This window comes from Rhinoraja longicauda, chromosome 12, assembly GCF_053455715.1.
Source record: "Rhinoraja longicauda isolate Sanriku21f chromosome 12, sRhiLon1.1, whole genome shotgun sequence".
NCBI lineage: Eukaryota > Metazoa > Chordata > Chondrichthyes > Rajiformes > Arhynchobatidae > Rhinoraja > Rhinoraja longicauda.
In genome coordinates, this window is record NC_135964.1 from 28,903,701 (window position 1) to 28,921,280 (window position 17,580).

General features: G+C 41.3%; 1 protein-coding gene across 6 annotated transcripts in view; it reads left to right on the forward strand.

The window, feature by feature from the left end:
* lrch1 (leucine-rich repeats and calponin homology (CH) domain containing 1) overlaps positions 1-17,580 on the forward strand; it is a 133,244-nt gene that overhangs the window by 95,628 nt on the left and 20,036 nt on the right. For 4 of the 6 annotated variants that reach the window (XR_013547908.1, XR_013547907.1, XR_013547909.1 and 1 more), the window contains 4 exons: positions 451-567; positions 3,417-3,458; positions 4,336-4,420; positions 11,812-11,925. Coding sequence is in view for 2 of the 6 variants with exons in the window: in XM_078409347.1 (XP_078265473.1) it covers positions 451-567; positions 3,417-3,458; positions 4,336-4,420; positions 11,812-11,925 (358 nt within the window). In the remaining 4 variants the exon portion in view is untranslated. The remainder of the gene's footprint in view (positions 1-450; positions 568-3,416; positions 3,459-4,335; positions 4,421-11,811; positions 11,926-17,580) is intronic. The other 2 variants (XR_013547910.1, XM_078409348.1) reach the window with 1 other exon arrangement.

Below are 17,580 nucleotides of genomic sequence, written 5' to 3' on the forward strand. Positions count from 1 at the left end.
CATGGTCAGCACAGACAAGATTGGGTGGAAGGGTCCGTTCCCGTGCTGTAATTTTCCATATTCAAATTAAACTTGTGATTTTTTGTCTGTCATGATTAACAGTGGCAGCTGTGAAGAAGAGTTTTCCATTTAATACTTCATGAGTTAAACAGACAAAAGGTTCAACCTTCCTCTAAATCTCTAATCCAGCATGAATTCTGTTCTCCTCGTGCAACCTAAATTTATTCTGGAACTGACAGAGAAATGTAGTTTGGTTGCCTGAACAAGCCCAACCGAGGAACAAACCCAATCCCAATGCAGCCCACAGGATATTAGCCTTTTTGTCGCATTGTTGGGGCTGGTTGAAAAATTGACTTATTAATCTTCCATATAATTTGACCAGATGAAATTGAACAATATTCTTTTAGTGTTTAAAGTTATTTTAATGATCAGTGTTCTCTTTTATTGCAGAAAGAAAGTTCCATGGTCGAGCTGGAGTTTCAGGCGAAACGTGAGATCATGCTGGAGAAAGCAAGGCACGAAGCTCAGGTTGCATCCCAACGGCTGGAATGGCAGAAGTCCAAGCAGGTGCTGATGTGATTTGCTACTTGGAGATGATCAGAAGTTTTGTGGTAGAGCTCGTGAACTTTAGCCCATAAATGAAACTTACTTCCAGTAAATGAAAATCAGAACACCTGCACATGCTGGAAATCTGAAATAAAATGTTCCAGTTTGGCAGCATCTGTGGAAAGAGAAATAGAATCAACATATCGAGTCATGAGTCCTATGTGGGAACCAGGAAAGAGAAGTTAAAAAAGGCAATTTTCAGTAGAGATAAAATAGCGAGAAAGATGGATAGGAGCAAGGGAATATCTGATGGGGTGAGACCAAGTCAAATGTGGCAGTTAGAGGGTGATTATGCTTCTTTGTCTGTAATGTATTGTTAATAGCAGGGCTATGGGACGTGTCAGGAGGGTCAGTGTCTACTCATAAGTTTTTTTTTAATTGGCAAACTATCAGTGATCCAGCAATGATTTTTGACTCGGTTTTTCTCTCTACTGGTACAGTTCGACTTTTAGAAATACTTATTTTTATGTTTATATTTTAAAGTGAAGCACCAAAAGGCTGGGTTTAGCTTGATCAAAAACAGAAAGCACCATTCCAAGCTGGAGTAATCTACTCTAGAACTGATGCCACAGTTCCTCTAACATCTCAGTAAAACTTGTTCCATCTTTAATCCATTGAGAAATCCAAAATCCATTAATTTTACCACATACTTCAACTCAAATCCACTTGGATTATCTCTGACTTTTGTTTCTTGATCTTTCTGTCTCTATCAGAGGGGATACATTATCAGTTGACGTCTACCACTAACCCACCGACTTCCACAGTTATCTGGCCTACACCTCTTCCCACCCTGCCCCTTACAAAGATCAATTCTCTCAATTTCTCATCTCCATCGCATCTGCTCCCAAGATGAGACTTCCCATTCTAGGACATGTCCTCTTTCTTTAGTAAACATGGTTGCCCCCTCACCCACTGTCATACATGGATCCCTCAACCACGTCTTCTCTGTGTCCCGTTACCCGTCCTCCCAGATGGATCAAGCACAGAGTTCCACTGGTCCTTAACTTTCACCCCAGCAGCCTCCCCATCCAACATATAACTGTCCAACATTTCCACCACCTTCAACACGATCTCACCACTAGTAATATCTTACTGTCCCCACCCCTTTCTGCCTTCTACAAAGACTGCCCTCTCTACAACTTGGTTCACTCGTCTCTTCCCATTCAAACCACAGCTCTCCAGGTACTTTCCCCTGCAACTGCAGGAGATGTATCACGTGTCCTTATACGTCCTCCTTCACATCTATCTAGGGACCCCAGCAGTCCTTCCAGATGATATTCCAGATTCATATGCACCTCTTCTACCATCATCTACTTCAATTGGTATTCCTGATATGGCCTCCTTTACATTGGTGAGAACAACTATAGCTGAACACTTGTCGTCGGTCTGCCAAGGCCTGCTGGATCTCCAAGTTGCTAACCATTTTAACTCCCCTTCCCATTCCTTTACTGACCTTTATGCCCTTGGCCTCCTCCATTGTCAGTGTAAGGAACAGTACCTCATATTCCACCTGTGTAGCTGACAACCTAATCTCATGAACTTTGAATTCTCAATTTTTTGATAACTAACCTACAAACCACCCCACCCCCTTTACTCCCCTCTTGTCCCTGTGTCCCACGTGAATGTGCACCTATTTCTCTCTTTTCCCTTCTCTACATTCCCCTTCCCTCTATATTCCCTCTTCACAATCCGTGCCTCTTCTATTCTGACCTACTGAATTACTCCAGCGCTTTGCATTTTTTTTTGTAAACCAGCAGTTCCTTGTGTAGATTTGTATGTTATTTGATTGTTACTGTACTGAACTGTGTAGTTTTTAAGCATTGATCGTGGGGGTAAAGACATTACTACCAAATATATGGCCCAGCAGGCAGTGAAGAAAGCCAATGGAATGTTGGCCTTCGTAACAAGAGGAGTTGAGTATAGGAGCAAAGAGGTCCTTCTACAGTTGTACCGGGCCCTGGTGAGACCGCACCTGGAGTACTGTGTGCAGTTTTGGTCTCCAAATTTGAGGAAGGATATTCTTGCTATTGAGGGCGTGCAGCGTAGGTTCACTAGGTTGATTCCCGGAATGGCGGGACTGTCGTATGTTGAAAGGCTGGAGCAATTAGGCTTGTATACACTGGAATTTAGAAGGATGAGGGGGGATCTTATTGAAACGTATAAGATAATTAGGGGATTGGACACATTAGAGGCAGGAAACATGTTCCCAATGTTGGGAGAGTCCAGAACAAGGGGCCACAGTTTAAGAATAAGGGGTAGGCCATTTAGAACGGAGATGAGGAAGAACTTTTTCAGTCAGAGAGTGGTGAAGGTGTGGAGTTCTCTGCCTCAGAAGGCAGTGGAGGCCAGTTTGTTGGATGCTTTCAAGAGAGAGCTGGATAGAGCTCTTAAGGATAGCAGAGTGAGGGGGTATGGGGAGAAGGCAGGAACGGGGTACTGATTGAGAGTGATCAGCCATGATCGCATTGAATGGCGGTGCTGGCTCGAAGGGCTGAATGGCCTACTCCTGCACCTATTGTCTATTGTCTATTTCAGGTTACTGCTTGAGAAGTCAGTGCCAAGCCTCAATGCAGTGAAATAGCTTCCTCAGTCCTGTTGGATGGTGTTCTCCAATGGGAGTACAACTTGGAGTAGAACTTGATGGTGTTCCTCTGTAACTATTGCCCTTGCAATTTCCCAGCAGAATAATCTGTGACCCATTATGAGCAATATGATCGTCAAGTTTCTCAATATATGATAAATGAGCAATTTACTAGTTGTACAATGTAACATAAGTATTTTTATTTTCACATGCTCTGAAATCTACATAGACTACTAATGAGAGTGGGGCGAAGAATGAATCACAAAATGAGGTGAGAGTCCTGATTTAAAGTGGCAATTTATTTTTGACAGTTTGTTTAAAATTTATTTGTTTAAAAAATAACTTAAGTTGAGAATTCAAAATTAATCCTGCCACAAATAGAATTAATCAATGCTGTATCCCAGAAAAAAAAAGGATTTTCAGCAAGAGCATCCGTGTGAAGGATAATTCTTCACAAAATGTTTATAAAGAAGACTCATTTGTTTATTTGATACAAAAATATTGGGGAGTCAAGTCAAGTTCAGTTTTTGTCATATGACAAGTACAGTGAGGTACAGGTATAATGAGAATTTTGTTTGCCACAGCATCACAGGCACATCAGACAACACACAAAAACATAAATTATACTTAAGTTAAACATAGATTCTACAAGACAGTGAAAAGAAAAAGGCTGTACAACAAAACCAGGCACCAGTGCAAAAACATAATTAGAAAACAGGTCCATAGTAGTGCAAGAGGTGGTTTGTAGTATTTCTGTGCCAGGATAGGATGAGGATTGTGCAGATTGGTTCAAGAACCTGATGGTAGTAGGAATCCAGTTGTTCCTGAACCTGGTGGCTTGGGACTTCAGGTTTCTGTACCCACCCAATGGCAGCAATGAGAAGAGAGCAGGGCTGGATGGTGGGGATCCATCATCTTGAAGCAGCGTCTCATAGATGCTTTCGATGGTGGAGACGTCACTGCTTGTGTTAGACAGAGCTGAGTCATTGAACACATCTTCAGTAAGAAACTGTTCTGATTGAACACAGTATTTTATAAACAATCTGAATTATACATAAAAATATAAGTTGTAGAGGGAATCAAAACATTGGCTGACATGTTAATAATTGAACTGAGTTTCTTTTAAAATGTCATTTAAAATCTTACAGGATGAAGAGATGACTCCCACTGTCACACCCACATTGTCCCCTGTTGCATCACCCACAGCTCCCTTTGGACTGAAGCCAAGATCTGGTAAGTAAATCTTTTAATTTGGGTCTCGTTAAGAGACCACAACCCTCCTTCTCCATAGCAATGCATCGTGGCATTATAAGCATTCCTTAAAGAATGAAATCTATTCTTTAAACAAACCGTTGAAGCAAACTCTTTTGGTTCATGGTGGGAATTGTGAAAGAAGTCAGTGAGAAAAATTGATGCTGTTTTGGAATTTTTCCAGGAGTGAAGTAGAAAGTTCACTTCCCATTGCAATCCATGCAGTGAGTTGAAGCCATCTGCATAATCTAATGACATGGTCACAAGCTCGGTTCCTGTTCTCTGTACTGCAGCATTAAATAGGGTTATTTTCAAGAATTTACTGTCATGTTAGTCCAGAATTTCTTGCAGTTATTTGTTTTGACTTTGATCATGTTACAATGGGCCATTACCATTGGAAGTTTTTTTAAATAAAGAACACTGAATAAATAATTTAAAACCCAGCTATCATGTTAGTTTATATCTTCTGATTGAGAACAGCCACATAGAGTATCCTTGGTATGAAATCATCTATATACTAAAACTCTCGTTTGTTTATTTGTGATCGAACTACAGCCAAAACGGTACACGATAGTTTGACAATTTTAGACCCACCTTACTCACCGTCATCGCTTTAATGGTAAAGCAAGTAGTTTTATTGAAATCGGTGTTATATTTTTAAAGTTATTCACATTTTAAAGTTTAAATCTATCTCCTAGGGAGGAAGGGAGAGAGGGAGGGGGAGGAAGGTGGAGGGAGGGAGGGAGGGAGGAGGAAGGTAGATAAGGGGGGTTGAGGGGGATGGAGAGGGGGAAGTGGGGAGGGGAGGAGGGAGGGGAGGGGAGGGAGGGGGGTAGGAGGGTAGGAGAGGGTGCTGCACCAATGCAGGAGAGGTTTGGGCCCAACGGGTCCACTTGGTCTAGTCTGTAATAATTTTCTTATTAAGATCAGCCAAAATTTGTTGTTTCAGAAGGTGCCTGATTAAATACAAAGAAGCTTGTATGCTTGGATCTGCAAATAAATTGCTTTGTATATTTTTCCGTTTCACAGTAAGCTGTGACACAGCTCACAGTCTATATGGCATAGATTAAACTAATTCACTGATTTGCCTATTGGACAGTTTGCACATTTTTTTCATTTCATTTTTACAGTTACCATCAAAGTTGTACCCTATGTTTCATTTTATAGCTGTTAGGCATGTTAATTGCATTTACCAGCTTGGTGCTTAGTTGGAAGCATCTGAGCCGAAAGTTTCCTGCCAGGAGAATATGACCACTTATTTTGGCTTTATTAATCGTGCAATTACTGGACGGCACAGTGGTGTAGTGGTAGAGCTGCTGCCTTACAGCGCCAGAGACCTGGGTTTAATCGTGACTGCAAGTAGTGTCCGTACATAGTTTGTACGTTCTACTTGCGACCGCGTCGGTATTCTCTGGGTGCTCTGGTTTCTTCTAACACTCTAAAGACATAGGTTTGTAGGTTAATTGGCTTTGGTAAAATCGTAAATTGTCCCTATTGTGTAGGATAGTGTTAGCGTACGAAGTGATCGCTGATCAGCACAGAATCGGTGGGCTGCAGGACCTGTTTCCGCACTGTATCTCTCAAACTAAAGCATAAATTACCTTTCGAGAAGTATTTGTCATTATTGTCCTTCTTCAGGCAGTGTGGAAAGGTAAAACAGATTATCATGTTCCCTTCATCAAAAGTTTTATTGTCTTATCATATTGTTTAATTTTTAAATATAAAATACAACTCATTTTCACTAGTAGATCTACTTTAAATGTAGATTTGTGAGCTTTAGAGTGGCTCACAAATGTCACATTGAGCAACAGAATACATCTGCCACATGAATGAACATTGTTGTTGTACAGCTTGCAGTCTAAAAACGTAGTGCTTCATGAAGGAAATACACATGTTAATTCGAGCGGGTCACAGTGTAGAAGTTTGCTCATAGTTACATTTTTCTGTTTTGAATCTTACGAAGCTCACACCAGGGTTACTGCAGGTTGAAGGGAGTAACACTAAAGAGGACACCGAAAGAATCTCAATAATAGAAGAAAATCAGAGCAGAATCGACAAAGGAACTTTAAACAATTACTTGCACAGAAGAAAACATATGAGGCAAACAAACATGTTTTTTATTGATTTTATGGGGATCTGGGGATTTGCAAGGCCAGTGTTTATAGCCAATCATAAACTGAATAGTTTGTCAGACCATTTCAGAGGACATTTTATAATGAAGCATATTTGCATGTAGAAACAAGGAACTGCAGATGCTGGTTCACACAAAAGAACACTAGTGTTAACGTCAAGTGCTAGAGTACTTGGTTCACTCATCTCCTCGTATCGAACCACCCCCCTTCCCAGGTACTTTCCTCTGCTACTGCAGCCGATGTAACACCTGTCCCCGTAGCTCCTCCTTCACCACCATCCAGGGATCCCAGAAGTCCTTCCAGATGAGACAGAGGTTTACATGCATCTCCTATAACCCCATCTACTGCAAATGGTGTTCCCTATGTGGCCTCCTGTATGTCGGCAAGATCAAGTGTGATCATTTCGCAGAACACGTGCTCGGTTCGCCAAGGCCTACTGGATTTCCCAGTTGCTAACCATTTTTACTCCTCTTCCCATTCTCATACTAATCTTTCTGTTCTGGGCCTCCTCCATTGCCAGAGTATGGTCACGCGCAAACTAGAGGAACAGCACCTCATATTCTTACAACCCAAAGGTATGAATATTTAATTTTAGGTAACCTGTAACACCCCTTTCTCCCCCACTCTCCCCCTTTCTCTTCTCCTGCCCAAACCTTCCCTGCACCCCACCTGCACTCCCTCATACCTATTTCTCCCCTCCTCTCCCCCTCCTTCAATCCTTCATCGTGCTTCATTATTTGCAACTCTTCAATCAGTCTATCTCGCACCTTATTCCAGGCAGCATCTTTGACTTTGGGTTCTTTTTAGCACATTTTTATGCCTGGAATCATGTTTGGACCAGACTACGAAGCCAGTTTTCCTCTCCTGAAGGTTATTACTGAACCACAATTTTGTAGTTTTATGATTTATGATCAATTTTGTAGTTTTACTAAGAATAACTAGTTTCATATTATAATTCCAGATCAATAACTGAATTTAAATTGACTGGCTGCCACAGTGGGATTTGATAATTTAATCCATGCAGAATCATGTACCTGATGAACTTCATCCTGTGGGATGTTGCTGCACAGGTTGAATGTAATCTCCCTACTTTTTCTGGATTCTGGAAAACCCAAACTGTAACTCGTGTAAGGAAGGAGTCAAGGCAGAAATTTGTAAACCAAGAAGTAGTGGCAGGACATGTTAAAAATTATTGGAAAATCTAAATCAGTGAGCAAAGTTTTAACTTGTGTTTGAAAAATGTGTTACCTTAATTGAGGATCAATCAAGCAAGATGTATAAAGGGGAACCAGAAGATGTCGTGTATGTTTTCATTTGAAAAAGGTCAAGTCAAGTCAAGTCAATTTTATTTGTATAGCACATTTAAAAACAACCCACGTTGACCAAAGTGCTGTACATCTGATTAGGAAAAAAAAAAAAAAGAAACAACATACAATGGCAGTTGACATTTGCATTCAATTTTGGTCTCCTTATTTAAAGAGCTATAAACTTGCTTCAGTCGCAGTTCAGAGACATTTCATTTGTTTGAATTCTGGTGTGACGAGGTTTTCTGATAAGGAATAATTGAATAAGTTGGCTCTAAACTCATTGGAGTTTAGAAAAAAAGGGATAATTTCATAGAACATAAGACTCCAAGTAGGATTTGACTGAGATGTCTTGGGTCATACAGTGTTGAAACAGGTTTTTCGGCGACCGTGGTTGACAAGGGAAGTCAAGGACAGTATAAAAATAAAAGAGAAGATGTGTAACATAGCAAAGATGAGTGGGAAGCCAGAGGATTGGGAAACTTTTAAAGATCAACAGAAGGTAGCTAAAAAGGCAATACAGGGAGAAAAGATGAAGTATGAAGGTAAGCCAGCCAAGAATATAAAGAAGAATAGTAAAAGCTTATTTGGGTATGTGAAGAGAAAAAAATAGTTAAGACAAATGTGGGTCCCTTGAAGACAGAAACAGGTGAATTTATTATGGGGAACAAGGAAATGCCAGACGAGTTGAAAAGGTACTTGGGTTCTGTTTTCACTAAGGAAGACACACTCCCAGATGTACTAGTGGACAGAGGACCTAGGGTGATGGAGGAACTGAAGGAAATTCACATTGGGCAGGAAATGGTGTTGGGTAGACTGATGGGACTGAATGCTGATAAATCCCCAGGGCTGATGGTCTGCATCCCAGGGTACTCAAGGAGGTGGCTCTAGAAATCGTGGACACATTAGTGATCATTTTCCAGTGATTTAGATGAAGGAATTAAAAGTGACATTAGCAAATTTGCAGATGACACAAAGCTGGGTGGCAGTGTGAACTGTGAAGAGGATGCTATGAGGATGCAGACTGACTTGGACAGGTTAGGTGAGTGGGCAGATGCATGACAGATGCAGTATATAATGTGGATAAATGACTTTGGAGGCAAGAACGGGAAGGCAGATTATCAGGTAAGGAAAAAGTGAAGTACAACGAGACATGGGTGGCCTAGTGCATCAGTCACTGAAAGTAAGCATACAGGTACAATAGGCAGTGAAGAAAGCTAATGGCATGTTGGCATTAATTGGATAACATGCAAAACAAAGCTTTTCACCATCCCTCAGTACACATGACAATAATAAACCTAAACCTAAGTCTCTATGGGTGACGACTCAGGTATTTTATGTTATACCAAAGACTCATCAATGACTATATTAAGGTCAAGATAGGCAGGGTTTTGGGCTATAGTGAGCTAATTATTGTGGAAGAGAGCCTGTTGACTGGAGTTGAGGTTAAGCTGTCACTCTATCATCCCTGATCAAACAGAGTCTATAGTCTATTGTCTATTGAGTAGAGTCAAGAGACCACATGGACCAATTGAATTTGTCCAGGTATTGAAAGTATGGCAGAGATGGCTGTAACCCAATATACCTGATTAGCAATCCAGAAATGTGAGTTCAAATCCTAACATGGCAACTATGGAATTTAGTTTGATATTAATAATCTGGAATGCCGACTGTAAAATCATCTCATGTTCCTCTCATGTTCTTATTTGGTGAGGCATTTTATATATGCTAAGGATGTATTCCCGATCTTCCATTCTATCTCATTGCTGCCCTTGCATTTTTGTATCTGCTTTTTCTCTGTAACACAAACATTATATTCTGCACTCTGGTAATTTTTCTCTTTGCACTACCTGTTGTATTTGTGAATGGCTAGATTGTACTCGTGTATGGTATGATTGACTGGATAGCATGCGAACAAAGTTTTTCACTATCTCGGTACACCGACAATAATAAACCAATGTGTAATTCAAGACTTGCAGCACTGTGGACAATTTTTTTAATCCACTTTTGCCATGACTCAGCACTGAGTGGTATTGTAAACACTGCCTGAGAACAGATTGAAGGACTGCAACTGATCAAAAAAGTGATTCCCCACTACCTTTTGAAAGACTATTGGTGATGATCAACAACTGCTGTTTTTGCCGGTAACACTTTCATCCCAATAAATAAATTAAGAAGAAATTACAAATCTCAGCACTGCCTCTGAGAAAAGCTAGTGTAAAGACATTACACTGAGCCAGTTTGTTTCTTTGCACTTACTTGCCTCTCGGTAAAGGGTAGACTATTGGATACACTAGAAATCTGTATCAGGATGCAGAAAAAAACCACACACGAGAACCATAACAATAGGATGATTTATATGTGAGCAGAATAGTTTGCAAAGTGAACTACTTACCCTTGAAACAAAATCCATCTACTTCTACTCTCTATTTTCTCTCTCTTCCCCTCTCTCTGTCTTCTCTCATTCTATCCATGGAAGTACTTTGACTTGATAGCAGAATATGTGATTTTTTTACCACCCCACACACTGTGGGGCACAGTGGCTCAATGGTAGAGTTGTTGCTTACGGCATCAGAGCCCCAGGTTTGATCCTGACTAAAGGGTGCTGTGTGTACGGACTTTGTACGATGACCAAGTAGGTTTTCTCCGATTGCCCCGGTTTCCTCCCACATTCCAAAGACGTGCAGGTTTTTAGGTTAATTGACTTCTGTAAATTTCCCTTAGTGTGTGGGATGCGAAATTGGGTTAACAAAGAATGAGTGTATGGCCGATCATTGGTCGGCACGAACTCGGTGGGCTGAAGGGCCTGTTTCTACGCTGTACCTCTAAAGCTTAAAACTAAAAACTAATATAACAATTTGGAAAATAAATTTTGAACTGACAAATATATGGCAAAGACAATTCTGTTTTACTGTTTAATGAATCAAATCTGATCAAGTTCAGTACATTAGGGGGGTTCATTCTGGAGCCACATGTAGTCTCAACAGAATGGTCAGGAATTTGCTCAGGTAAAACAGATCCCATCCTTGTGCCAATTTCACTGAATGCCCCAGATGTGGTTATCAAAGGGGAGTGGGGCTGATGGTAGGGTTCTGATGGTTGGATGGTTTCACTTTGTGACATAATCTATGGTGGGCAAATAAGAGCATCTGACTCAGAGTGGTTGAAGCTTTCACTGTATAAATCCAATCAGCTTGAACTTACTATGAATGCATGAAGATTGTCTTACATTATTTATACATCTTGCATTTTCCATATTGTTGTCACTTAATGCTTTTCATACTTGATTAACTGCAGTCAAGATTTATTAAATACCTATACCAGTGAACCTAATCCCCAATGACACCACATCGACTTAAATAAAATAATTGCATTTAAATACTAACTTTCGGAAGTGAATGAGGCAGAGTCCCTTGAATGTTTGAAGACTAATTTGGAAGGACTATGAAGCAAAGGATGAAGTTGCATGAATCAAGCTGATTATTGGTAAAAATACATAGCTGTAAATGTTAATGGTTTTATTGGACAGTCCTGCCCTTTATAATCAATTATCTTGCATATCTTTTGTATTCTGTATTTATAGAGGTGTCATTTAACACATCTTCAGTCAGCAGCCTTGGGGTGGATTGTTGTGTTTACATTGAGTGACGTTGCAGGGATGAGTAAAGGCAGAAAATTAACTGCATGATTTGATTTGTATTTTTCAACAGCTAATAGTTTTTTTTGTCTCCATCTGTTTTGTGTTGTTTGTTTCTCTACTTTTTTTGTTCTTTTAATCTGAATTTTTCTGGTACGATCTTGTATCGACTCACATTAAACTTGTAATGACTGCTACTGATGCTTAAATTCTGATCTTTGACTTTGCTGGTCTGCTTATCATTTGCCCAATGCTCCTTCGACTTGCTTTGTGCCTACTTTATGTCTTTGCCACTTTCAGTCCTAGCAAACTCTTCTTTGGCCTCCCCTCCTCCCTTCTTCAGAAATTTGACACAGACCCATATAGAGGAGCTCCCCACCGCCAGTACCCCACAGGAAGAAGACAGAAGTCATGGTATGTGTGTTGTAGTCAATGCCTACGTTTATGTATTAATACTTTTTCTCTGAGAAACTCTCTGGAATTGAATGCAGAAGTCATACAAAATGTACAGCAAAAGGAGGCCATTTGACCCATTTGCATCTGTATCAATTAAAAGAAAACTTTAAAGCTTAATCCCAGCATTCAGTACCCATCAATATCCCTGCAGATCACAGCTCTTCCAATGCACATTTAAGTACATTTTACATATGATGACTGTTTCTGTGCCCCCCTCCCTTCAGACAATGAATCCAGATCCCCAATACTCTCTGGATGGGAAATACATTCCTCATCTACCCAGTAATCTTTCTATTAATTACTTTAACTCTGTGCTCCAGATTTCTGCTTCCTCTGCCAACAAAAATAAACCCTTCCTATTTGTTCTGTTTAGACCCCTGATTATTTCTTAAGTAAGTCTTCTGTCAGTCTCCTCCATCACCCTCCACCCTCATAGTTACAACCTTTCTGTTAAGGTCACCTCCTGGTAAATATAGTCGCACTTAGCTGGGGATGTGAATAGAACTGTACACAGTACTAAAACTGTGACCTAACTAGTGTTGTAAGCAATGTAGCATTATCGCCAGATTTCCTATTCAGTGTCTTGGTTTAAAAAAAGAAAGAAACCTGCATACCTCCTAGCAAGCTTATTGACCTATCACGCTGCCTTCTAGAATCACACTATCACTCCACGATACTTAGTTTCCTTCTATATATTGTATATATTCCCTTGCCTTGTAACACCTTCACAAATGCATTACCCATGAGTTCAATTCCATTGTCATTTTGCGCCATACTGACCAGATCTCTTCTCTATCACCCACATGGCCGTAGTCGTAGCACAGAAACAGGCCCTTTGACACAACTCGTCCATGCCAACCAAGTTGCTTAACCAAGCTTGTTTTTAAGCCGGACTGGTTTTTGCATTTTCTTCCATTCCAATGCCTCTACGTTTAGATCTAAGTCATTTATTCATTGGAAAAAAAAGAAAACTGATCACTGTGAAGCCCTATGGATAACAACCTAACTGTCACAAAAGCAGCTCTCAATCATTTTCTACAACTCACCCAATTTTTGATCAACTTTACCACTTGGATTCTGTGTACAATTAACAAATGTAGGCAACTGAATTCCAGTGCAGACATATTCTTAGATTAGGTTTAAAACCACAGGATGTCCACAAACAAGGAGTATAAGTGTTATCGGCAGTGTGCATTTTTTTAAGTGAAGTTAATTAGTTGGGAGGTAGAAAATAATCAGCGTCGAATTAATGTCCCTTTGCAGAATGCATCTAATAATGTTGAATTGTCAATGTTTTAGGGAAGATGCTATTAAAAAAACATTATTAATTGCACACTATACCTACATTTTAGGATACAACTTGGAATTTGTCTTGGAGCATAACATTGAAAACAAGTAGCAGGAGTTTTCCTCACCTTGGATAGATGAAATGAAATTTTAGCATTCTGATTGCATCTAGTTCAATTACTATGGGATTATAGGAAAGGGACTAAATTAGATCTGTTGTTGAGCTAGAGATAAACATAGGCCTAACATAAGGGTGGGATTATTATTCAATAAACCACAGCCGCTCTAATTATTAAACCAATAACGAGAAGAAATCTTTGTATAAAAAAAGGACACAAAGCACTGGAATAGCTCAGTGGGTCAGGCAACATCTCTGGAGAACATGGATGGGTGACATTTCAGGTCAGGATCCTTCGTCAGTCTTAAATAGGGTCTCTGCCTGAAACGTCACCTGGCCATGTTTTCCAGAGACACTGTCTGACTTGCTGAGTTACTGCAGCATTTTGTATCCTTTTGTGTAAACCAGCATCTATGGTTCCTTGTTTCTACACTAAAACCTCTAGTGTATCTGAAAATGTTGAATGTTGCCTTTTTCTTTGGAGTAATTGAGGGTTTTCCCAGTGAGTAGTTAGTTGCTTTAATATGTTGCAGAGATTTTGGCTTGCCTGTGCAATTGTATGTGGATGTGTGATTAAAGGCTTGGCTGTATCTGAGTTTTGATGGATGAGTCTGAAGATCATCCAGTTGGCAGTCAACAGTTTGAATATATTGTGTTCCTATGTCCTTTACTGCACACTGTATTTCCACTTGTTTGCTGAGTAATATTAGAATGTCAAAAATTATACGTAAATGTATGAGTAAAAATTGTATAAGTTGCAAGTGTGACCAAGGCATTTCTACACAGATTTCTGTGGTAGAAAATGTTCCGTTTATCAGTTCACTTGGTCCCAGACCCTGCTTCAGACAACCATGCAGCAGATGTGGTGATGTTGTCTCATGGTTCCAGTAGGCCAGGTTCAATCCTGACCTCTGATCTCAGTGTGGAGTTTGTACATTCCCCCTGGGACAGTATGATTTCCCCTGCGGGCTCCAATTTTCCTCCACATCCCAAAGATGCGCAGGATTGGTAGATTAATTGACCGCCGTGAATTGCTCCTGGTGTATAGATGGGTGGCAGGAGAATTGGGGGAGTTAATGGGCATGTGAAAGAAAATATATTGCAGGGAAACAAGTGGAAGGAATGCATTTGTTTAGTTTAGAGATACACGTGGAAACTGGCCCTTCGGCCCAACGAGTTCACGCTGATCACGATCACGATCACATGTACACTGGTTCTTTCCTACACACTAGGGGCAAGTTACCGAAGCTAACTAATCTGCAGGCCTGCACACCTTTAGAATGTAGGAGGAAACAGGAGCACCTGGATAAAACCCTTGTGGTCAAGGGGAGAACATACAAACTCCGCACAGACAGCACCCGTAGTCATGACCGAACCCGGGTCCCTGGCACAATAAGGCAACGACTCTACCGCTGCGCCACTGTGCTGCCAGCATTTGTCCTGAATACTGGTATAGATTCGATGGGCTAAATTGCCTGTTCCACTGATGTAAGGAAAATAAGAACATTATCCATTTTGTAGAAATGTCAGAGCACAGCTGGTGCATTCTGTTCAGTCTATAGGGGTGCCTTTGCATGCATTCGTTGTTACTGCGACAAGCATGTAAGCTTCTAGGCTGAAGAAGGGCCTTGATCCGAAACGACACCCGTTCCTTCTCCCCAGAGATGCTGCCTGTCCCGCTGAGTTACTCCAGCTTTTTGTGTCTATCTTAATAGACAATAGACAATAGGTGCAGGAGAAGGCCATTCGGCCCTTCGAGCCAGCACCACCATTCAATGTGATCATGGCTGATCATTCTCAATCAGTACCACGCTCCTGCCTTCTCCCCATACCCCCTGACTCCACTATCCTTAAGAGCTCTATCTAGCTCTCCCTTGAATGCATTCAGAGAATTGGCCTCCACTGCCTTCTGAGGTAGAGCATTCCACAGATTTACAACTCTCTGACTGAAAAAGTTTTTCCTCGTCTCCGTTCTAAATGGTCTACCCCTTATTCTTAAACTGTGGCCCCTGGTTCTGGACTCCCCCAACATTGGGAACATGTTTCCTGCCTCTAACATGTCCAACCCCTTAATAATCTTATATGTTTCAATAAGATCCCCTCTCATCCTTCTAAATTCCAATGTATACAAGCCTAGTCGCTCCAGTCTTTCAACATACGACAGTCCCGCCATTCCAGGAATTAACCTAGTGAACCTACGCTGCACCCTCAATAGCAAGAATATCCTTCCTCAAATTTGGAGACCAAAACTGCACACAGCACTCCAGGTGCAGTCTCACTAGGGCCCTGTACAACTGCAGAAGGACCTTTTTGCTCCTATACTCAACTCCTCTTGTTTTGAAGGCCAACATTCCATTGGCTTTCTTCACTGCCTGCTGTACCTGCATGCTTCCTTTCAGTGACTGATGCACTAGGACACCCAGATCTCGTTGTACATCCCCTTTTCCTAACTTGACACCATTCAGATAATAATCTGCCTTCCTATTCTTACCACCAAAGTGGATAACCTCACATTTATCCACATTAAACTGCATCTGCCATGCATCCACCCACTCACTCAACCTGTCCAAGTCACCCTGCAACCTCATAGCATCTTCCTCACAGTTCACACTGCCACCCAGCTTTGTATCATCTGCAAATTTGCTAATGGTACTTTTAATCCCTTCAATAGGTGCAGGAGTAGGCCATTCGGCCCTTCGAGCCAGCGCCGCCATTCACTGTGATCATCCACAATTAGTACCCTGTTACTGCGGTTTAAACCAGTATCTGTAATTCCTTCCTACACAATCTTCTATTCTATTAGTCTGGAAAAGTTGCTCGGTTTGTCCAAATTTGTTGATGTGACTCATTTTGGTCTGAAGAGGTATTAGTCATTGTTTTTCTCTCTTATGTCTCTGCGTTCTAGTTACGGTAATATCACTTCGCACGGAGCTTCCTTTCGCAATAGAAGTTGTAATACATGTTTATAAAACGAGAAAGTACCACTTTCCCCTCCCCACTCCACCCTGCTTGCTTGTCCTTTCTAGCGAATCCATTGCCCTCCCCAATTACTGCAGTCATGAGCTCCGCATCACGACGCCGCGCAGAATAAGACAGCAGTTCGAGATGGTCAGCTATCATGGCCGTTGCCAGAGTAGTGACATGTATTCCTGCAAGGCATTGGGATAAAAAAATAGTTTTGCATCTGGGAGCTGCAATATCTGGCAGCAGAAAAGAAAGGGGCAGGGTAAATCAACTCATTAACAGAAGGCATTATTTCCACAGTAGACTACCCCGCTAAACCCCTTTGGACTGGCTGGCGTCCACCGAGACAGATCGTTACATCTGTAATGTCAACTTTTGCTTCTTCACTTTTTCTAATTAGCTTAATTAAGTAAATACCAGAGATGGGTCACGAAAGTTAAAATCTAGACACATTTTCGATGTTCGGCCCGCTGTCTATGTAGAGATTTGTAAACCTGGTATTCCCCCTGCTGTCATGGATGCATCCCTCACCCGCATCTCCTGTGTCCCGTTGTTCTGCTCTTGCTCTCCCTACCCCCAGCCGAAACAAGGATAAAGTTCCTCTGGTCCTTACTTTTCACCTTACCAGTCTCCGCAACGAATATATCATTCTCCAGCATTTCCACCAAAGTGATCTCACCACCAGTCACATCCTCCCACCCCATCCCCCTCCGCCTTCCACAGTGACTGCTCCATCTGCAACTCCTTGGTTCACTCATCCAGTCCCATCCAAACCACCTCCTCTCCATTTACTTTCTCTGCAACTGAGAGATAACACCTATCCCTATACCTGTTCCTTCACACCCACAGTCACAACGACCCAAAACGCCACCCATTCCTTCGCTCCAGAGCTGCTGCCTGTCCAGCTGAGTTACTCCAGCATTTTGTGTCTACCTTAACCTAAAAATAATCCTTTTTTGTTCCTTCCTTCCTCCCACCCCCCACTTCCCCCATTGTAATTACTCTGAAGAAGGGTCCTGACCCGAAACATTGCCTATCCATGTTCTCCAGAGATACTGTATGATCCACTGAGTTACTCCAGCATTTTGTGTCTTTTTGAATAAATACAGAGTCTGGATTTGGAAAGGCGGGTATGATCTGACTAAGAAGTAAATAAATTTAGCTGCAGCTGGATGTAGATTCATAAAGAACCTCATGATTAGGCAGCGGGAGTGGGAATAAGTGGATAATGCTCTTAGAGCAGG